General features: G+C 45.5%; 1 protein-coding gene across 1 annotated transcript in view; it reads left to right on the forward strand.

Annotated features, from left to right (window-relative positions):
- Positions 1–23,689, forward strand: part of LOC138489489 (zinc finger protein 345-like) — a 194,371-nt gene that overhangs the window by 162,602 nt on the left and 8,080 nt on the right. The window contains exon 7 of the mRNA XM_069617230.1: positions 6,591–6,689. Coding sequence (XP_069473331.1) covers positions 6,591–6,689 — 99 coding nt within the window. The remainder of the gene's footprint in view (positions 1–6,590; positions 6,690–23,689) is intronic.

Here is a 23,689-nt window from a genome sequence, read left to right on the forward strand (position 1 = left end):
CCTTGCCACCGATTGTACGGGGTAGATTTAGCCCTCGGCTCTCGAACCTGGGTAAGCCTGGGACACCCTAACTAAACGTTTCTAAACTTAGTAAAACCTTTTCTACTCACCTGCAAAGACTTGTGACATTGTGTGATCTTGGGCATATTTTCGCCTGGCTCTCTCTAAAGCGGGCCTCAAACCAATTCTCCTTGTTCCACAATTGACTGCCTTTCTAACCTTATGTGAAAAGTGTTTTACCTTGCTGCTTTCATGACTTCTGCCTTTTCCCTCCCTTTTTCAATAACTTGTTGGAGTGCCATCTAACGTTAAGCGCTCACCTCTGTTTGGAAATAAGTGGTGTTAACTTAGACTTGTCCAACAAATGACTAGGGATGTACATATAAGTAATAGTGACTGTGTTTTGACTTACTTACCTTTTTCTGTGCTAGTGTAATTTATGAGTATGCCTTTAAAATAAATAAGTATATACTTTTACACCTAGCTCTGGTCAGTGTTTGCTTGTACTACTGTGCCTCTGTACCTATTCTGTATCCTCTATATACTGCCTAACTCTTCTTGAGGGAAGTCTGACTGCTCAGCCACAGCTACCACAGTGAATCTGTGTGGTACAGACTGCTACCAAGTGGGTTTACTGCCAACACCTGTAGTCTTAAATCTTTTGCAGTGGTCCCAGAGGGAACTGCACAGGTTTCTGCCTAACACATACTGTATCTCTTTTAGTGAGCATGAAAGAGAAAAGTGGAAGGCGCTGTATTCCTGCATATCGTATCATACTGTACCTCTTTTACTGAGCATGAAAGAGAAGAGTGGAAGGTCCTGTATTCCTGCATATCGTATCATACTGTACCTCTTTTACTGAGCATGAAAGTGAAGAGTGGAAGGTGCTGTATTCCTGCATATCGTATCATACTGTACCTCTTTTACTGAGCATGAAAGAGAAGAGTGGAAGTTCCTGTATTCCTGCATATCGTATCATACTGTACCTCTTTTACTGAGCATGAAAGAGAAGAGTGGAAGACACTGCATTCCTTCATATCGTATCATACTGTACCTCTTTTACTGAGCATGAACGAGAAGAGTGGAAGGCGCTGTATTCCTGCATATCGTATCATATTGTACCTCTTTTAGTGAGCATGAAAGAGAAGAGTGGAAGGTCCTGTATTCCTGCATATCGTATCATACTATACCTCTTTTACTGAGCATGAAAGAGAAGAGTGGAAGACGCTGCATTCCTTCATATCGTATCATACTGTACCTCTTTTACTGTGCATGAACGAGAAGAATGGAAGGTGCTGTATTCCTGCATATCGTATCATACTGTACCTCTTTTACTGAACATGAAAGAGAAGAGTGGAAGGTCCTGTATTCCTGCATATCGTATCATACTGTACCTCTTTTACTGAGCATGAAAGTGAAGAGTGGAAGGTGCTGTATTCCTGCATATCGTATCATACTGTACCTCTTTTACTGAGCATGAAAGAGAAGAGTGGAAGGTCCTGTATTCCTGCATATCGTATCATACTGTACCTCTTTTACTGAGCATGAAAGTGAAGAGTGGAAGGTGCTGTATTCCTGCATATCGTATCATACTGTACCTCTTTTACTGAGCATGAAAGAGAAGAGTGGAAGTTCCTGTATTCCTGCATATCGTATCATACTGTACCTCTTTTACTGAGCATGAAAGAGAAGAGTGGAAGACGCTGCATTCCTTCATATCGTATCATACTGTACCTCTTTTACTGAGCATGAACGAGAAGAATGGAAGGCGCTGTATTCCTGCATATCGTATCATACTGTACCTCTTTTAGTGAGCAGGAAAGAGAAGAGTGGAAGGTCCTTTATTCCTGCATATCGTATCATACTGTACCTCTTTTACTGAGCATGAAAGAGAAGAGTGAAGACGCTGCATTCATTCATATCGTATCATACTGTACCTCTTTTACTGAGCATGAACGAGAAGAATGGAAGGTGCTGTATTCCTGCATATCGTATCATACTGTACCTCTTTTACTGAGCATGAAAGAGAAGAGTGGAAGGTCCTGTATTCCTGCATATCGTATCATACTGTACCTCTTTTGCTGAGCATGAAAGTGAAGAGTGGAAGGTGCTGTATTCCTGCATATCGTATCATACTGTACCTCTTTTACTGAGCATGAAAGAGAAGAGTGGAAGACGCTGCATTCCTTCATATCGTATCATACTGTACCTCTTTTACTGAGCATGAACGAGAAGAATGGAAGGCGCTGTATTCCTGCATATCGTATCATACTGTACCTCTTTTACTGAGCATGAAAGAGAAGAGTGGAAGGTGCTGTATTCCTTCATATCGTATCATACTGTACCTCTTTTACTGAGCATGAACGAGAAGAATGGAAGGCGCTGTATTCCTGCATATCGTATCATACTGTACCTCTTTACTGAGCATGAAAGAGAAGAGTGGAAGGCGCTGCATTCCTTCAAAACATATCATACTGTACCTCTTTTACTGAGCATGAACGAGAAGAATGGAAGGCGCTGTATACCTGCATATCGTATCATACTGTACCTCTTTTACTGAGCATGAAAGAGAAGAGTGGAAGGCGCTGCATTCCTTCATATCGTATCATACTGTACCTCTTTTACTGAGCTTGAACGAGAAGAGTGGTAGGCGCTGCATTCCTGCATATCGTATCATACTGTACCTCTTTTACTAAGCATGAAAGAGAAGAGTGGAAGGCGCTGCATTCCTGCATATCGTATCATACTGTACCTCTTTTAGTGAGCATGAAAGAGAAGAGTGGTAGGCGCTGCATTGCTGCATATCGCATCATACTGTACCTCTTTTAGTGAGCATGAAAGAGAAGAGTGGAAGGCACTGCATTCCTGCATATCGTATCATACTGTACCTCTTTTAGTGAGCATGAAAGAGAAGAGTGGAAGGTGCTGTATTCCTGCATATCGTATCATACTGTACCTCTTTTAGTGAGCATGAAAGAGAAGAGTGGAAGGTGCTTTATTCCTGCATATCGTATCATACTGTACCTCTTTTAGTGAGCATGAAAGAGAAGAGTGGAAGGTCCTGTATTCCTGCATATCGTATCATACTGTACCTCTTTTACTGAGCATGAAAGTGAAGAGTGGTAGGCGCTGCATTGCTGCATATCGTATCATACTGTACCTCTTTTAGTGAGCATGAAAGAGAAGAGTGGAAGGCGCTGCATTCCTTAATATCGTATCTTACTGTACCTCTTTTACTGAGCATGAACGAGAAGAGTGGAAGGGGCTGTACTCCTGCATATCGTATCATACTGTACCTCTTTTACTGAGCATGAAAGTGAAGAGTGTAATGTTCTGTATTCCTGCATATCGTACCATACTGTACCTCCTTTACTGAGCATGAAAGAGAAGAGTGGAAGGGGCTGTATCCCTGCATATCGTATCATACTGTACCTCTTTTACTGAGCATGAAAGTGAAGAGTGTAATGTTCTGTATTCCTGCATATCATATCATACTGTACCTCTTTTACTGAGCATGAAAGAGAAGAGTGGTAGGCGCTGTATTCCTGCATATCGTATCATACTGTACCTCTTTTACTGAGCATGAAAGAGAAGAGTGGAAGGTCCTGTATTCCTGCATATCGTATCATACTGTACCTCTTTTACGGAGCATGAAAGTGAAGAGTGGAATGTTCTGTATTTCTGCATATCGTATCATACTGTACCTCTTTTACGGAGCATGAAAGTGAAGAGTGGAAGGTGCTGTATTCCTGCATATCGTATCATACTGTACCTCTTTTACGGAGCATGAAAGAGAAGAGTGGAATGTTCTGTATTCCTGCATATCGTATCATACTGTACCTCTTTTACGGAAAGTGAAGAGTGGAAGGTGCTGTATTCCTGCATATCATATCATACTGTACCTCTTTTACTGAGCATGAAAGAGAAGAGTGGAAGGTCCTGTATTCCTGCATATCGTATCATACTGTACCTCTTTTACTGAGCATGAAAGAGAAGAGTGGAAGACGCTGCATTCCTTCATATCGTATCATACTGTACCTCTTTTACTGAGCATGAACGAGAAGAATAGAAAGCGCTGTATTCCTGCATATCGTATCATACTGTATCTCTTTTAGTGAGCATGAAAGAGAAAAGTGGAAGGCGCTGTATTCCTGCATATCGTATCATACTGTACCTCTTTTACTGAGCATGAACGAGAAGAATGGAAGGCGCTGTATTTCTGCATATCGTATCATACTGTACCTCTTTTACTGAGCATGAAAGTGAAGAGTGGAATGTTCTGTATTCCTGCAAATCGTATCATACTGTACCTCTTTTACTGAGCATGAAAGTAAAGAGTGGAAGGTGCTGTATTCCTGCATATCGTATCATTCTGTACCTCTTTTACTGAGCATGAAAGTGAAGAGTGGAATGTTCTGTATTCCTGCAAATCGTATCATACTGTACCTCTTTTACTGAGCATGAAAGTGAAGAGTGGAAGGTGCTGTATTCCTGCATATCGTATCATTCTGTACCTCTTCTACTGAGCATGAAAGCGAAGAGTGGAAGGTGCTGTATTCCTGCATATCGTATCATACTGTACCTCTTTTACTGAGCATGAAAGAGAAGAGTGGAAGGTCCTGTATTCCTGCATATCGTATCATACTGTACCTCTTTTACTGAGCATGAAAGAGAAGAGTGGAAGACGCAGCATTCCTTCATATCGTATCATACTGTACCTCTTTTACTGAGCATGAACGAGAAGAATGGAATTCGCTGTATTCCTGCATATCGTATCATACTGTACCTCTTTTACTGAGCATGAAAGAGAAGAGTGGAAGGTCCTGTATTCCTTCATATCGTATCATACTGTATCTCTTTTAGTGAGCATGAAAGAGAAAAGTGGAAGGCGCTGTATTCCTGCATATCGTATCATACTGTACCTCTTTTACTGAGCATGAAAGAGAAGAGTGGAAGGTCCTGTATTCCTGCATATCGTATCATACTGTACCTCTTTTACTGAGCATGAAAGTGAAGAGTGGAAGACACTGCATTCCTTAATATCGTATCATACTGTACCTCTTTTACTGAGCATGAACGAGAAGAATGGAAGGTGCTGTATTCCTGCATATCGTATCATACTGTACCTCTTTTACTGAGCATGAAAGAGAAGAGTGGAAGGTCCTGTATTCCTTCATATCGTATCATACTGTACCTCTTTTACTGAGCATGAACGAGAAGAATGGAATTCGCTGTATTCCTGCATATTGTATCATACTGTACCTCTTTTACTGAGCATGAAAGTGAAGAGTGGAAGGCGCTGTATTCCTGCATATCGTATCATACTGTATCTCTTTTAGTGAGCATGAAAGAGAAAAGTGGAAGGCGCTGTATTCCTGCATATCGTATCATACTGTACCTCTTTTACTGAGCATGAAAGAGAAGAGTGGAAGGTCCTGTATTGCTGCATATCGTATCATACTGTACCTCTTTTACTGAGCATGAAAGTGAAGAGTGGAAGACACTGCATTCCTTAATATCGTATCATACTGTACCTCTTTTACTGAGCATGAACGAGAAGAATGGAAGGCGCTGTATTCCTGCATATCGTATCATACTGTACCTCTTTTACTGAGCATGAAAGAGAAGAGTGGAAGGTCCTGTATTCCTGCATATCGTATCATACTGTACCTCTTTTACTGAGCATGAAAGAAAATAGTGGAAGACGCTGCATTCCTTCATATCGTATCATACTGTACCTCTTTTACTGAGCATGAACGAGAAGAATGGAAGGCGCTGCATTCCTGCATATCGTATCATACTGTACCTCTTTTACTGAGCATGAAAGAGAAGAGTGGAAGGAGCTGTATTTCTGCATATCGTATCATACTGTACCTCTTTTACTGAGCATGAACGAGAAGAATGGAAGGCGCTGTATTCCTGCATATCGTATCATACTGTACCTCTTTTACTGAGCATGAAAGAGAAGAGTGGAAGGTCCTGTATTCCTGCATATCGTATCATACTGTACCTCTTTTACTGAGCATGAAAGAGAAGAGTGGAAGACGCTGCATTCCTTCATATCGTATCATACTGTACCTCTTTTACGGAGCATGAAAGAGAAGAGTGGAAGGCGCTGTATTCCTGCATATCGTATCATACTGTAGCTCTTTTACGGAGCATGAAAGTGAAGAGTGGAAGGCGCTGTATTCCTGCATATCGTATCATACTGTACCTCTTTTACGGAGCATGAAAGTGAAGAGTGGAAGGCGCTGTATTCCTGCATATCGTATCATACTGTACCTCTTTTACTGAGCATGAAAGTGAAGAGTGGAAGGCGCTGTATTCCTGCATATCGTATCATACTGTACCTCTTTTACTGAGCATGAAAGAGAAGAGTGGTAGGCGCTGTATTCCTGCATATCGTATCATACTGTACCTCTTTTAGTGAGCATGAAAGAGAAGAGTGGAAGGCGCTGTATTCCTTCATATCGTATCATACTGTACCTCTTTTACGGTGCATGAAAGAGACGAGTGGAAGGCGCTGTATTTCTGCATATCGTTTTTCTGGAGTTGTTCTCATTGGAATGATAGCTTCATGTTATTTACAGGACATGCTGATATCGCAGCCTTTGCCAAGGTGTTCGTTAAAGAGGAGGGTGACGTCTGTTCCATGGAGTCCCATGGATCAGAGACCAGAAGTCCAACAGGTGAGTAGGAAGTACCCCAGAGGTCCTCCTGCGTGCATTGTATACTCAGATAATGTCTGATCTCTGTATTGATTAATACTGTGGGGGCCTTTCATGCTGCTTGACAATGTTTCACAATGTTTGTATCCTCTCTTCATGAGCACAGAGGCTGAACTGCGAGACCTTTACTACAAAGTACAGACATTCACCCCAATTACAAATGGGAAAGACTCCAGGAGAATGACCCACGAAATCCACAACTCTACCACTAGTGACTGCAGAGGAAGCTAAACATACAGTGTTGCCTGTGTCCTATTTCCTATCAGTCAGAGCAGCTTGGGGGCGGGTCTAGTCCTATAAGACTACCACACACCCACTGGCTCCCAATAAAAGAAAGGATCTTATTCAAAACATTGACACTGACCCACAAATGCATCCACCTCTCTGCACCCGACTACCTATCGCAAAGGATCCACCCCTCCACCTCCACAAGGCCAACAAGAACTCCCGACGCTAACATGCTTTGCATACCCATGGTAAAGAGAACAAGAGCTGGTGCCTCTAGCTTCCCCTACCTTGCACCTTCACACTGGAATGCCCTTCCTCCTACCCTTCCAGGCGAGGTATCCCTCATGGCATTCCAGAAAGCCATGAAAACGGCGCTCTTCGCCTGACATGCGCCACAATCACCTGCTCAGCCTGATAAGCTTCAAATGTATTTATAAATCTACTATGTACCTCAATGTATCGATGTACAACGTGTAAATGCATTTCTCAGCTGTACCTACCCTGTAACTAAGCTCCCCGCAAGTAACAGCGCCTCGATGCCAAAGGGCTATTGTACGCTATACAAATGTAATAAATAAATATCTGTTCGGGCAGAGGAGCAGACAGCAGCACCAATCCTGGAACATCACCTATACTGCGTGTCTGATCTGGCGGAGCAATAGGGAGTGGGCCAAAGGCTGGAACACTACCCATACTGCATGTACCCCCAGTTTGTTGTGTTTGCTGAGCAAGTCACAGGTTACAACCCTTTTGCTACTTATGAAAGCGTACTGCAATTAGAGTCAACAACTGTTGGTAGAATACCCACTAAACTGCAGACCTGCCGCCAGTAGTTGGGGTTATGCGATCTGTAGGTGAGAACCAGATCCAAGTTACTCCAAAAGGCAAAGATTTGTGAGCACTGCTTATGAGAACAACCAGGACCCCACTTTTCCCCACTCACACAAGCCCATGAGCAACCACATAGACTCAGCAATGATACGTTTCATAGATGGAGGACACAGTATCCCACGCAGAAGGCCACAGGAGCACGCAAAGCTTCCTTTGTGGTGCTGTGCATTGTCATGATGCCTACCTCCAAGGAGCCAGGTCCGACCCAGCAACCCCAGAGGCAGGCATCATTCCCCCCAGGGAAGTTCCAGCGGGCCCAAGCTGGGGACATTTTAGACTCCAAGGTGTTAAAGTCGAAACTCTTCTATCTTGTTGACTGGAAGGGATATGGACCTCAGGAGAGATCGTGGGAGCCTAGTAACCATGTTCACGCACCTCGATTAATACAAAGGTTCCACCGGAGATTTCCGAACAAGCCAAAACCCCCGGAGGGAACAACCTTGGGAGGGGCCTTGAGGGGGGATACTGTCATGATGCCTACCTCCAAGGAGCCAGGTCCGACCCAGCAACCCCAGAGGCAGGCATCATTCCCCCCAGGAAAGTTCCAGCGGGCCCAAGCTGGGGCCCTTTGGACGCAGTCCTGGCGCCTTAGGCGCCAGGCTCATGTTGGACCCCAGTCCTGGCGCCTTAGGCGCCAGGCTCATAAAGCTGGACATGTGTTCAAGTGTTTTTATGTGCACTTACCTGATGCAGACCATGCTGCTACATCCAGGACCTCTTGATGCCTGAATGGGACTACTTTACCTGTGGGACTACTTTCCACCTGAGTGTGGTCGGGGAAGGATACAAACCTGATCGGTGGAAGGATACATACCTGGAACTTCTTCCAAAGCTATTTAAACCCCACCCGAACAGCCACACGTGCTTCGCGTTGTTCTGCACCTAGCAGCTGGACGCTCACCGTGTCTGCTCCTGCTTCTGGACTTCAGCCACGCCTGTCAGCATCCTGGGACACCTGCAAAGGGTGATAAGAAGAGAATTCGAGAGGAAGAAGGCCTTACCTGCTAAACCTGCATCACAGAGACATTTCACTGACGATCCTGAAAAGGAAGACATCATTTTTAAAAGCATTTCGCTCTGATCGCTGCAGCGCTGCATTTCACTCACCTTTCTTGGGCGCCTCCATCTTCAGCAGCGATCAACCGGATCCGCAGCCACTTCCCAGAGCCTAGAGAGAAAAAGACAAGAACACAAGGTGAGAGAAGGAAGGGAATAGGAAAAGCTCAGTTTCCTTCTAAGACTTACCTGTTGGGTCATTCCCATTTCATTTCGGGTCTTGCTGCTTCCAGGCATTTTCCGGACCCCGGCCCCTATGGGGAAAAAAGACAAAGACATTAGATGAGCGAATGCAAAAACATTACCTGAGCGCTCATCTAGGACTTACCTGATCTTTACTGGAACTGCACTTTTCACTTCGGGTCGGCGCCATATCTCCGGCATTCCGAACCCCGGCCCCTATGGGGAAAAGACATCAACATTAGCGCTTTGTTGCAAGAAGTCTCCAAAGGAATCTTCATTCATCACCTGAAAAAGACAATGAACATTATTATTTAAAGCTTGAACTTTTGAACTTGCAACAGAACTTTTACAGCGCCTCAAGTTTACCTGAACTCCCATCCAACCTCAATCCAGTGAAGTAACTGGGTTCAACGCGCCCCTGCGTCAGAAGCAGGATGGAGAGCTTGTCCTTTCAGACCCTAAGGTGAGACTTCACGGGGGATCGTGGAAGGGTATCGAGGAGGGTTGGAAGGAAGTGGGAGACTCAAGCATTATTCCGCCAGATTGTAATACTCCCTTTTCACGTACAGGAGGATATTCCTGCGAGCCAGTTTAGCCAGAGTAGAGGGGCCCGTCCTATCCATCTTCAGAGCCCTGCGCTTCACCATTGAAGAGGCATCAGCACTCGAAACCAGGCCAGCGCCCCCGTGGGAATCAGGTGAGCGTGACAGAACGCGAAGCCTACCCACAATTTCCCACCCGGGCGCTATGGAGACTTCAGAGACTGACCAGCTGGCCCAGCTTTTGGGGGAATTACGGGCAGAGGAGCACTCAGCCCGCCAGGAGACTAACGCTCTCAAAAGAGAACTGATCATATCCAAGGAAAGAACAGATGACCTGGCCAAAAGGTTATTGCAGGCCCAGGCAGGGCACACTCCTTTACCGAATTCCGGTGGTACTTCCACATCAATGGGTTTGAATAACCCGGTACAAATCAATCTACCTGGACACATGCCTTTGGCCCCGCCTGAACGTTTTGCGGGGGATCCCAAGAAATATGCCGTCTTTATGAACCAATGTCGTTTACACTTTCTATGCAGACCCGGGCCCTTCCCTAACGACCAGACCAAGGTAGCCTTTATACTATCTTACCTCAGTGGCAGTGCTGCCGATTGGTCTATTCCATTGGTAAATCAGGATGATCCCATTCTCCAGCATTTTCAGAGCTTCCAGGCCAGCATGGAAAGATTGTTTGCTCGACACTCTCAAGGACAGGCCCTTGATAACGAACTGCTATCCTTACGACAAGGTAATCAGGATCTCTTGTCCTACATTGCCACCTTTAATAGACTGGTTGTGGAAACTGGATGGCCAGAAAATAAAAGGATCACATTGTTTCATCGAGGCCTGCGCGGAGAGCTTAAAGACGTTCTAGCTCAGATAGTAAATCCACCCCAGGTCTGCGCAGATTACATAGACTTTGTGGTTCAACTTGATCACAGACTTCAAAATAGAAAAGCAGATCGGTTCAAGTACGAAACTCGAGTACCGATCAAAACCCACGCTAACTCCAAGAGCGCCGATGTATCCGAACCTATGCAAATCGGCGGTGTTAAAGGACCATTAACGCAGAAGGAACGAGAGAGAAGGCGGCAAATGCAACTTTGTCTGTATTGCGGGGCTTCCGGTCACTTTCTTCGAAATTGTCCGGTTAAACCACCTAAGAAGGTGGTTGGAGCCACTGATAACGATTTATTGACACCTGATTCGGGAAACGACCTAGCCCGACAAGCGTAGGGGTCCGCTTGCCGAGCTTGAAAACAAACTCTTTGACCTCGCATTTTGTCATGCCAATGGTGCTCGTGGACCCAAAACAGCCTCAGCAGTTGCATGCTATAAAAGCATACATCGACAGTGGAGCTATTGGAAATTACGTAGACCGTGAATTGGCTTCCAGGATTAAGCTTCTCTCCACCCGAAAGTAACCCAAGATGTCATTACTACAGTAGATGTAACCGAAATAGCCTCAGGGCCTGTGACGCATTCCACTGTTGAATTGACACTGGTGGGTCAGGATGGACATCGGGAAGCAATCGTGTTTGATGTGATCAAGGCCCCACAATTTCAAGTAATTCTTGGAATTCCTTGGTTAGAAACACATAATCCAAGAATAGACTGGCGAGCAAAGAAGATAAGTTTTCCTGATTGTGAACCAACTTGTTATCCAAGAAATCCAGCTATGGGGTTAGCCTCAGCAACTTCCACCTCTATACAGCTACCGTCAGAATACCAAGAATTCCAAGACGTTTTTCAGAAAGAACAGGCTAACACGTTACCTCCCCATCGATCTTATGATTGCCAAATCGATCTGGTACCCAATGCTCAACTACCTTGTAGTAGGATTTATGCTCTTACGGAACCTGAGAACCTGCATTTGCGGCAGTATTTAGATCAGTACCTAGCCAATGGTTTTATTCGCCCGTCCAAGTCTCCTGTCTCTTCAGCTTTGTTCTTCGTGCCGAAAAAAGAGGGCGACCTTAGAACATGTATAGACTATCGCGCCCTAAACCAAATAACGATTAAGAATCTTTATCCTCTGCCCCTGATCCCTGAGCTTATCGACCAGGTGAAAGACGCTAGTGTGTACACCAAGTTAGATCTCCGAGGAGCTTATCACCTGGTGCGTATAAAAGAAGGCGACGAATGGAAGACTGCCTTCCGCACCAAATTTGGGCTCTTTGAATATCAGGTGATGCCCTTCGGTTTGTGCAATGCACCTGCCGCCTTTCAATACTTTATGAATGATGTTTTTCGGGAACTTATTGATGCCTGTGTCATTGTTTATATTGACGACATCCTGGTGTACTCTTCTTCTGAAGCCGATCACAGAAAACATGTTAGGGCAGTTCTTGAGAAATTGCGCCAGCACAAACTATTTGCCAAGCTCGAAAAATGCGTTTTTCATACCACAGAAGTTGAGTTTCTCGGATTCATCCTGACACCTCAAGGAGTCCGAATGGACTCGCGAAAGGTGGACGCCATCCTCAAATGGCCATCTCCTAGCTCGGTGAAGGGAGTTCAGAGCATGCTTGGCTTTGCCAATTTCTATCGAAGATTCATCCCGGAATTTTCCCGAACAGTCCAACCCATCACAGCTCTCCTAAAGAAAAATAAACGCTTCGAATGGACTCTTGAGGCCGAACAAGCCTTTCAGGACCTGAAAACCAAATTCACCTCTGCACCTGTATTGAGGCACCCGCACCCAGATCTCCCTTACATTGTGGAAACCGACGCATCCAGTTCGGCCATGGGAGCTGTCCTGTCGCAAAGAGACCCAGAAACTAACCAACTACACCCTGTGGCCTTTTGGTCCAGAAAATTCTCTCCTCCTGAAATCAACTACGCAATTACCGACAAAGAGTTACTGGCTATTAAATCTGCTTTCAAGGCTTGGCGTCACTACCTTCTCGGGGCAAGACACACCATCACCGTAATTACGGACCACAGAAATTTGCAGTATTTAAAGACGGCCAGAGCTCAATCTTCACGACAACTCCGATGGGCTCTATTCTTTGCGGAATTTAATTTTGTAATTACCTATCGCCCTGGCTGCAAGAATGGTAAAGCAGACGCCTTATCCCGGATTGGCATGGAAGAACCCAATTCGAGTTTAGAACCTGTGCCAATCATATCTGAACAAAGAATCTTAGGTTTAACTTCATTGCAAACTATTGAGGATATCCAAACGCAAGTAAAACAACTTCTAGACTCTTCAGCCTTACTGGAATGGAGTCAAAAGGGTCCTCATTACACCGTTAAGGATGATTTACCCTACTTCCAGGAGCGGTTGTTTCTGCCAAGTAAAGAATTGCAGGAACTTGTTATTGCCCATCATCATGAATCATTAATGGAAGGACACCCTGGTATCGCTAAAACGGAGGAAAAAATCAAACGCCACTTCTGGTGGCCTTCTTGGAGAAAAGACATAAAGTCTTTTGTGTTGTCTTGCAGAATTTGCGCCCAAAACAAGGGTCAAAAGAAAAGGCCTGCCGGCCTACTTCAACCCTTGGATATTCCACCGGCACCATGGCACACCTTGTCAATGGACTTTATAACTGACCTGCCTCCTTGTGGTGGTTACAACACTATCCTTGTAATTGTGGATCTATTCTCCAAAATGGCCCACTTTATCCCTTTAAAAGGGTTGCCTTCAGCTTCCACCTTGGCCAGGAATTTCTGGAGAATATAGTTCGCATACATGGTTTCCCTTCCATATTAGTCTCGGATCGTGGAAGTCAATTTATCTCCCATTTTTGGAAGAGGTGTTGTCAACTAGCACAAATAGATGTGCGGTTATCCACCAGCCACCACCCCCAGACCGACGGACAAACCGAGAGAACCAATCAGACTCTCGAGCAATATCTTCGGTGCATGTTACACCAATCCGAGTTGAATTGGAAAGACATCCTTTGGATCGCAGAATATGCATACAACAATTCAGTGCATTCTGGAACCGGACAAACTCCTTTTTATACTTTGTATGGTCACCATCCTCGGACCTCTGACCTAGATCCACCTCTGACCCTGGAAATTCCCGCAGTAAATCATCTGCATTCCACAATAACCCGAGCCTTCAAAGACGCTGCAACTCATTTACAGCAAGCCAAGAAAAAGTATAAAGAAAACGCTGATTTGCACCGAAGTAAAACTCCTCCTTACCAAGTAGGAGACCAGGTATGGCTAGCAACTAAACACTTACCCCTCAAGGGCCCGCGAACCTTCAATCCCAGATTCATAGGACCTTATCCCATCAAAGCTATAATCAACCCAGTGGCCTTTAAACTGGATTTACCGTCCAACATGCGTATTCATCCAGTTTTTCATGCATCACTTTTGAAGCCAGTACAACAAGGAACCCGACTGTCCAAGCCTCCAGACCCAGTTCTAATTGAAGGGGAATTAGAATTCGAAGTTAAAGACATTTTAGACTCCAAGGTGTTAAAGTCGAAACTCTTCTATCTTGTTGACTGGAAGGGATATGGACCTCAGGAGAGATCGTGGGAGCCTAGTAACCATGTTCACGCACCTCGATTAATACAAAGGTTCCACCGGAGATTTCCGAACAAGCCAAAACCCCCGGAGGGAACAACCTTGGGAGGGGCCTTGAGGGGGGATACTGTCATGATGCCTACCTCCAAGGAGCCAGGTCCGACCCAGCAACCCCAGAGGCAGGCATCATTCCCCCCAGGGAAGTTCCAGCGGGCCCAAGCTGGGGCCCTTTGGACGCAGTCCTGGCGCCTTAGGCGCCAGGCTCATGTTGGACCCCAGTCCTGGCGCCTTAGGCGCCAAGCTGGACATGTGTTCAAGTGTTTTTATGTGCACTTACCTGATGCAGACCATGCTGCTACATCCAGGACCTCTTGATGCCTGAATGGGACTACTTTACCTGTGGGACTACTTTCCACCTGGGTGTGGTCGGGGAAGGATACATACCTGATCGGTGGAAGGATACATACCTGGAACTTCCGCCAAAGCTATTTAAACCCCACCCGAACAGCCACACGTGCTTCGCGTTGTTCTGCACCTAGCAGGTCACAGATCGCTGCTGCTGATAGCTTCAGTCTTGAGCGTTGATTGTTGATACATAATGGTAATTCCCCCGTAGATTTTACCATCCTTTTTCTGGGCCTCGTTGCACAGAGGAGATTGTGGTCACTTGCTGCTGTTTCGATTACTTCAAATAACGTCACAACTGATAGCAAGGTTGTGGATATGAAAATGTAATTTATTGTGGCCCTTGTAGACTCTCTTTTCCAAGTTGGCAAGCGCGAGGGGTCTGGGAAAACACTGTCTATGTTGTGCATTTCTCTAGATGTCATCAATTTGAGCCAAGCCGTACCTCTTTTAGCTGTTGCGCTCATGGAATCGTGGGGTGCTAGCTTGTTTGAATCTTGTATGCACGTGGCGTTGAGATCACCACAAATCATAAGGTAGGGTGCCAAATGGACACCTATGGCTTTGTCAATTGCACTTTCCAGCATTTCCAGGTACTCTAAATCAGTGAGGGTCGCCGGGTTCCAATAGGTGTTTGCAATTATAATTACTGGTGGCTTGCCTTTGTCTCCTTTCTTGATACCCTCTAGCCATATGGCCTTGACCAATAGCAAAGAAGGGTTACTGATCAAGGTTTTTTCCAAAGTGCAGCCACTTCCCTGTCTGCAGGCTATCAGAAGCACCGAAGATGGTCGTTCCCTTGGTCCTTTTTTTGCTGGAGAGAACGCTATTTCGTAGCCATCCAATGTTGGTGCTTGTGTTAACCACGTTTTTTGGAAGCACAGTAGGTCGTAGTCTGCTAATTTTATAGGTCCTTGTGCTGTCAAATGAGTAGGGCCTCTGGTGTTCCATGAGCCTATACGGAAAATTTGCCTGTGTGTTGCTACTTTGTCGTTGACGCCATTCTTTAGATTTTGATCGTTGGATTGCTATCTCTTAGATTCCCTTTGGAAGGCTTTAAGTAGCCAAGACCAAATGCTGTGCGACGATTTTGACTCTAGATTAGGTCCATTGTTGTCTTTGGCTGCTACTTTCTTTATAGTTCTCGTTATCGTAATGACTTTGCTTTTATCACTCCCTCTTCTGGTACTTTTGTTTTCTTGCGTCTCATGCTTGTTGTTGTCCACGCTCTTGTCATCTTCTTCTGAGAATTGTACAAAGTGACGATCCTGGATATGTCCACGAAGTACTGTTTCGTTTCTGTCTTTTTGGGCCGGGATCTCTTCCTCTTGGTTTCCAGATTTGGTGGGTGGCCTTTTTCCATAACGAGTCCCTCGCTGAGCTGACTTGGAGTTTCTTGTTCTTGATTTAAGCTCCTCAGCGCGCTTAATTTTTGGCATCAAGGCTATCGACCTTGACGAGTCGGCAATGTCATAGCCCATTCGTAACAGCGATTTGGTCTCTTCTTTTAACAGGTTGGGCACCCTTTTGGAAGAGAGGTATAGGTGTGATATGGCCTTTTGATGTATCTTGCTGGGATCGACGATCAATAGGTCCTCCGTTTTAATAGATCTTAGTTTCGGGATAAAGGCAAAGAGCCTTAAAACTGACCCTCTATTCAGAATCACGTCATCTTCGTTCCCTGGGATCTGTTCCAATTTGATCACCCATCTCTTTTTCTCGGGGTCAGTCTCCTTTATTTTGATGTTCTCCTTTTTTCTTAGAGGCTGATCATTTCCCCTTTTCTTCTCATATCTCCTGTTTTCACCTGTTACTTTATGCGTGTGATAAATACTTGGTGAAGCTCTGTTAGACCTTTTCCGTTCTCAAGGGTTCTCCTTTTGATGTAATTCCCGGGACTTCCTCCTGATTTCCCTCGGGATAGGTTCTTGTGGTCTCGCCTCTTGCATGCGATTGCAGTATTCTGATGTGCCTTGAGTCCATCCACCCTTCTTAGCTGTCTTCTTACATCGATCTTCCAATGTTAAGAAACCGTCAGCTTTAGTTTTTTCTCTAGGCTCCTTTTTCTGTAAGGCGGTCGCAAGTGTGGGGGATGAAATAGCCTCCCCTCTATTTTCATCCATTATATGTTGGCTTAAGTTCATCATTTCCTTGTCTGCCAGGAAATCTTCTACCGACCTTGGGGAGCCTACAGGTCTAAGAATGACCTTGTGACTTTTAATTTGTGATTCAGTTTCATTCTTCTCATCCATGGTCGGTTTAGGATCACCTTTGTTCGAAGTACAAGCTGTAGATGTAGAGGATCTAGTAGCCTTCGTGATGGGCACTTTTTTGAACATTGGGGCCAATGGAGTTTCATTACCCGCCAGCACGATCGTATTTATACGTTCTTTCGTAATTGCTTTTGTTGTTTTCTCACCGGTAGTTTGATCACGTTGTCCCAATGTTACTTTTCTAGACTTTATTGCACTTAGGTTGTTGTTTGTTGACTCTTCTGTAATACATTCCTTCATATTGCTAATGCACGGGCCCCAGATACTTGAGTTTTTTGTCCACACGTTGTTAGTCTCTTCAGTCAGATCAATTTTTATTTCTGTTTGAGTGCTACTAGATATTTTAGTTTCCAGGTGTGTCAGATCGCCTTGTGTGGATTTGTCAGAGGAGCGTGATTCTGGCCTACCTGAGAGCAGCGCTGCCTCCAGTTGCTCTCGTGCCAGGATATGAGCCTCCAGGCAGATTAGTTTTTTGTTCATTGTAGTTTGAATGTTAGTGTGGTCATTTAAACTGTCACTGATTGTTTCATATAGCTTTAAGAAGGGATTTAAAGCTATTGTAATTGCTGACATTATCGAAAGCATGTCACCTTTCTTCGTTGGTGTGTCTGGAGGTGACAGGTTTTGTTGGCCATTGCTTCTTGTTTTCTCTTGGAGTTCCTGTATCCTGGGCTGTCTCATCGGTTGGTAGATGCCCTGGCTCCGCACTGCCCCAAAAGAATGTCTTCGAGGATCCTGTGGTCGTACATTTTCATTTATGGTTGAAGAACTTATTGAAGGTAAGTTTACATTTTCTTTACTACTTTTTTGAGGTCTTTGTTGAAGGTTCTCCAAGCTTGCAGGGTCTTTTAAGTTTACTGGGGTCGATGTCCCCTTGTTCGTCACTGACTTTTTCACAGGTGTTGTGTTTGTTCCTGTGTTCATGTTTTTCTCACCAATTAGATCTTCTGTAAGGGGCTTGTCGTTTTGTGCCATGATCGCAAGATCTTTTTGACTTACTGGAGGTGAATTCAAGTTTTCACGACCCTGGCTTTGGAAGGGTGCTGTGGTTGCTCCTGTCGATCTGTTTTCCTCGCAGCTGCGTTTTTCAGTGCGGGACGCTATGGAAGATGAGTCTTTATGGGCTACGAGTGTGGTAAGATCTTCCTCTGTTGTCTGTGGGCCTGCTTTTGTTTGGGCTGTCGCATCGCCCCTTGACGGTGTTGCATCGTCGATTTGGCCGGTTGGAGCAGAGCTCAATTTTGATCCCACTTTCTTGCTTGGTGTCAAAGACCTTTCCATTAATTCCTCGGGTCCCATGTTTTCTTCTCCTCTTATAATGTCTGGGGGGTCTCCCCGAGGAGTAAAGTTTGTTTGAGGCTCTGGCACATCCGTTCTACGATGTTTCGAATAAGGCCAACAATCCTTAACAGCCTGGAGGATTTCTGCGTCTGAAAGTTCCTCTATCAATGGCCTGTGTGTTTTGTGGGAAGGTTGGAAATAGTTTTTTAAATTATATCTTTCATTTCGATCCCCATTTTGCTCTTTGAGCATACTATTGTTTTGGGGCCCCCCGCGGGATGTCGCTTAATTTGGTACTTTTCCTTTTAAATTTCTTTTTGGTGCGGCTTTGTTTTTACTCAAAGAGTTCCTATTAATCTGTCTGTTCTTAGATTTTCCCCTATTTACTGTGTCAACCTGTTGCCTTTTTCTTTTTAGGCATTTGTTTCTTTCGACCGCCAGGGAGTCTGGGGTTCCTAGCTCCTGCTCGCTCTCCGTAGGGTTCACCTGGTCGGCCCTGACCTCACGGGGTATCTGGGGAAGGTGGATCATGGCTTCAATCAAGACTGTTCGTCCTGCAAACTCCTGGATTTGCTTTGAATTTGTAGGAGGGGCCCTCGGGACGAGCTCCTTTCCTTCTTCCCAGTTTATGTTTGGAGGCGGGGCTCTAAGGGGCAGCCCCCCCACGTTAGCCTCCACGGCCCTCGATGGCGTAAGCTCGTTGATGGGTATTCTATCCCTTCCCTGCACCTCGGGCGGCTTCCGAGATGCATTTGCCTGGGGACGCGGAGTCGAGGCAGAGGAAGCCCCCCCTCTCCCCCTCGTCCTCCGCTGCTGCCGGCTCCACTCCGTACCCCTCCTCTTCTCTCCATACGCCAGTCCCAGTTACCGCCACAACCGTCGCCAAGTTAAGAGCCCCCAGACTGGTGGGCTCTGGGTCGCCAGCCACGCTGGGGGAGGGCAGCGCAGGATTAGGACTGCACCTACTCAGCACCTACTCCGCTCCGCTGGAGAATGGAGTTTTTGACTGTTGAATTTGCTCTGCTTTGCTCCACCCACAGTAGACACTGCAAACAGACTGCTCCAGAGTAGACTGCAGGACTGCACCTACTCAGCACCTACTGAGTATTTTTTACAGCCCCTTTGGCCTCCGTTCCAGCCTCACGGCTCTTTATCGAAATCCAGAGTTTCCTAGCCTGGACTCACCCCGCGTGCGGGGTCTTTATCCATCCGCAGTTCTCCCTTGCTTGGCCTCACCCAGTCTCCTGGTCAATCCTCCGACCTCCTGTGTCTACTCTCCATAGTCATGAATCTCCTGTCTACGGTCTGCCTCCAACGTCAGCTCATTCTCTGAACTCTGACCTTCTCTCTCCAAGCACCCATACCTCTGCACTCAGTGTGTTGGTTTTTATAGCCCTTTGCTCCCTCCCCCTGAGTTGGGGCACCTGTGTCCTGGAATTGATGGAGGGATTGGAGGACCCAATAGGCTCACATAACCTTTATCTGGGGTTTAGGGGCCAGACAAAGCCTTTATGTGGTCTGTCTGCCATCTTGGATCCACTTCCTCTTTCCTGTTACTGCAATTTAAGGACAGAGCTCCCATGCTTGTGTAGCTTGTGAAACAGGTGCCATTAAACCATTTACAAGTCTTTTTAATCCTTCTGAATGTGAAAGAAATGCTTCTATTCAGTTATATTGCAGCTTTGGACCACTCATGAGTGAAAACTATGCCGGGAAACAATGGATTGCTAGGAATGTATCATTTTCATGTGGGAATGTTGCAGGAAAGCAGTGAAGTGATAACGTATCACACGTGAGAACTCGAGTCTCAGCGAGAAATTCCATGGGCCTTTAAAGTGATTTATTCTCTATAATGGGACCTTTGAGAACAGTATTTTTTTGTATTTGTTTTTGTTTATTACTTATATCGCGCGCCGAACCCTGGGGTAACTGGGCGCTTGAGAATATAGGTTACAGATTTACAGCAGGTATACAGGTTATACAGTTAGATAACAGAAAGAGAGACCCTGGTTACGGCTGGGTCGAGTACGATATACACGGTTGGTTGTACAACGGTGGACGCTGGTTACAGTAGGATCTGTTAAGGGAGGCGGCTAGTCTCTTACTGAGAGGGGTAGCAGTACGCGTTTTAAAAGTATGTTGTGCACAAACCAGAATGTGGTTGAATCTGTGTGTTTGTTATTTCTCTCAGACTTTGGGATCAGCTAGTGGGATCGTCGGGCTTTGTAACCTTGGAAGTGGCATGTATAGATGCATCCTGCGACTATGCCCTGCTACACAGTGGGAACTAAGGGCATGTGACCATGGACTCCTCCCCATACTGCCCCAGGCAATCATCCTCTAGCTTAGGGAGTCACCCGCCCCCCATTGACTTCCCCCAGAGAGAGGCAGGGGATTTCATCACAGTGGGAAAAGGAGGAAATGAAGGGTCAGCCATGAAATGTTACAAAAAGCAGAAGGAGGTGAAAGGGGATGCAAGAGACTTGATCCTGGAATGGGTAATCCCATGGTGGAGAGGCCTCAGAGTATTACCAAAAGCAGGAAAAACCAACTAGATGAGGGGAGAGGGTCTGACAAACAATGAGCATCTACCTGCGTGAAAGCGTCTCAATGCCTTGATCCTGGAAAGAGTCATCCCGTGGTAGAGGGGCCTCTGAGTATTACCAAACGCAGGAAAAAACAACTAGATGAGGTTAACCACCCCTAAAAAGAGGGGAGGAGGTCTGACCAACCTTGAGAATCTACCTGCTTGAAAGAGTCTCGATGCCTGACCCCATCAAGATGACCAAAGGCACCATGGGCGGTGGTGCCAGTTTACCTCCAAGTCAAGGAGGACCTATGAGACTTCTGACCAGACCCGAAACATCCATGAGAAAATACTCAACTAAAAGCCAAGTGCAGGCCCCTAAACCCCCAATGACTGAGTGACAGGGGGTAGACAAACATCAGAGGAGAGAAGGAACGGCTGAAGATCACTGTCCCACCAATTGTCAGAGTATTCTCGTTGAGACCATGTGGTTAGTTAAGACCAAACCAAATGTTTTCTGTAGTGTAAATAAACAGTAAAGTAAACATGGTCTTTTATCTCAAGCTATCTGTTTGAACTCCAGTCAGAACAATTCCCCAAAAAACGAAATCATTCATCCAGTGCTTGACCACTAAACCAATTTGTCAAGCAGAAAAGTTTCAACAGGACAACATTACAAGAGGAGGTACGACTCAGAAACAAGAGGACTACATGGTGATGTAAGACATGAAAGAGTCACTTTCATATTTTCATGCTCAGAAGACACAGAAAATCCCACTGCTTGAAGATAGCTGCTGAACATTACAAGGGGACATTCCGCTCAGAAACAAGAGGACTACATGGTGATGTATTTCATGAAAGAGTCATAGGTTGTGTTTGTGTTGCATACTTACACAATTGGCCCTTTACACATTTGTTATACTTCCTATGTTTTGTGGGGAGTCCTATAGTGATGAAAGATGTAGTGCACTCGTCACCACACACATTATTCACTAAATCACTTATCGCTCTGCACTTTTCACCCTTATGTTTGGATATGATGATCAATATTTGAACATACAATGTATGCGTGATAATGAATGCAGCCTTGATAAAGACCTTTGTGATGGTTGAAACACGTGTCAGCACCCACAGTGATAATACATATCTAATGGTACCAAGCTACAACGAATGGACTACATCTTCAAGAGCCACAAGAGACATGGGTGAACAAGCCTTGGCAAGAACCAAGATAATTTAAGGAACTGAATAATATGAGAAACAAGCATTGGCAGGAGCCAGGAAAAGGAAGCAAGTGTAACAAGTTCTCAGTGGCAAACCAAGCTGTGATACCACATCAAGAGGATGTAATATGTGAGCAAATCAAGCACCATTGCCAAGCTGAGGCAGTGGCAACGAGTTGGTGAAAAGGAAGCAAGCTAGGTATACCGGTTGCGTGACCTGTAATGTGTGGACCGTGTGGTCCAACAACTGCACCTAGACCGAGTACACCCTCTATGGAAAAGCCAATGAAAGCACTGACAAAGAAGCTTGTGTTTCAATACCTTGTGTGACCTGACACACTGAAGCAGTGAATGTGGGAGTGGATGGGAGAGTGAAGAGATGAGGAGAGGGGTACGGAGAGACGAGAGGAAAGGTAAGGATAAAGGTGAAGAGAGCAGTGAAGAGAGAAGTGAGGAGAAGGGTGAAGAGAGGTGGGAAGAGAGAAGTGAGGAGAGAGTGTGAACTTCAGAGGGGGAGAGGGAGAGGGAGAAGGACGACCAGATGGTGCGAGAGAAGGTGAAGGAGAGAGAGGGGTGAGTGAGATTGGAGGAGTAGTGAGATCAAGGAAAGGAGAGGGAGAGAGAATGCAACTAATGAAAGCATCATTTCTATTCAGCAGTCCTGGGGAGGTTTAGGTTCGGGAATCCCAGGAAGAACCATGCAGGGAGCCACACAGATACAGCCAAAGCCTTTAGACCCTCACCTGTAGCAAGATTTAATTAGTAGGGGTTAGCGGTCCATGTATCACAATCACAATTGTTCAAGTAGACGCTTACACTCAAGGTTTTTTGGTAAAATACACTTAAACATTTATTTACACAATCATTTAAAAAACATTCACTAGTAGAAATCAACTCAATATTAAACACCAATATACTACAGTACAAAACTCTTAGTTGTAGGGACAGTTTGAGCTCCCCTGAAAAAGGAGCGAAATGACACTTCAGTACTTTAAAATAGGAATAAAAAGGCAGAGGTTTGTACAATGGGTTAGAAAACACTTCTTTTAGATAATTCAAAGGTTCAATATAACAGGAGGGTCAGCTCAATTCAATAGGCTAGGACAAAGTCAATAGTATAGTGTTCTTGGGTAGGACAGCACAGTTCTGTTAAAGATGGAGAAGTCTTTGTAAAAGTTTCTAGAAGTATTTTAGACAAAAACGAATGATATGTTGGGTCACAAGCTGATTTTCTTTCACCGCGAGAGTTGGGATCTCTCAACCGGATGGCAGAGTACCTTAAAGTGAAGCAGAAACATGCAGCTGAAGATCTCGCTGTTCCTGAGCCTCAGTCAGGGGGACGAGAGGTAGGTTGTCGGGGGACTCCTGCACTGCACGGGATCGTCGTTGGAGCAAACAAAATGGAGTCACTTTGGTTCAGTAGCCGTTGCTTCAAGACACAAACTGGTTTCCCTCTGCCTGGCTAAACCTTAACCAGCATTGAGAATGGTATCCAGGTGTCTTCTGAGCTGATTGGTCCCTTCAACTCAAAGGAAGAAGCCGTCCTCGAAGGAGCTTCTTTGTCGAATGGAGATCTGGCGATTCGGATTTGCAGCAGGGCTTCACCGGGCAAACCAACGGTCCAGTGGTTGCATCAGGCATCCTCTTTCAGCTCGTCTTTGGTTCATTCGTTCCAGTGGTCGACTCTGCCTTCCAGTCCTGGAGACTCGCCTTTTAAACAGTTTTCTCCCTTGCATTCCAGCCTAGCTGTCACTCACCCAGCAGGGTGGCTGTCTTTGCCGGACAGTCAGCCAGCCAATCACACCAGAGTGCATTTGGGCCTCCTAGGAGACCAAGCACAGGGAGTTTCCGGCACCTCCCTCACTT

Source organism: Ambystoma mexicanum, chromosome 9 (assembly GCF_040938575.1).
Source record: "Ambystoma mexicanum isolate Mex_15411 chromosome 9, UKY_AmexF1_1, whole genome shotgun sequence".
Classification (NCBI taxonomy): Eukaryota; Metazoa; Chordata; class Amphibia; order Caudata; family Ambystomatidae; genus Ambystoma; species Ambystoma mexicanum.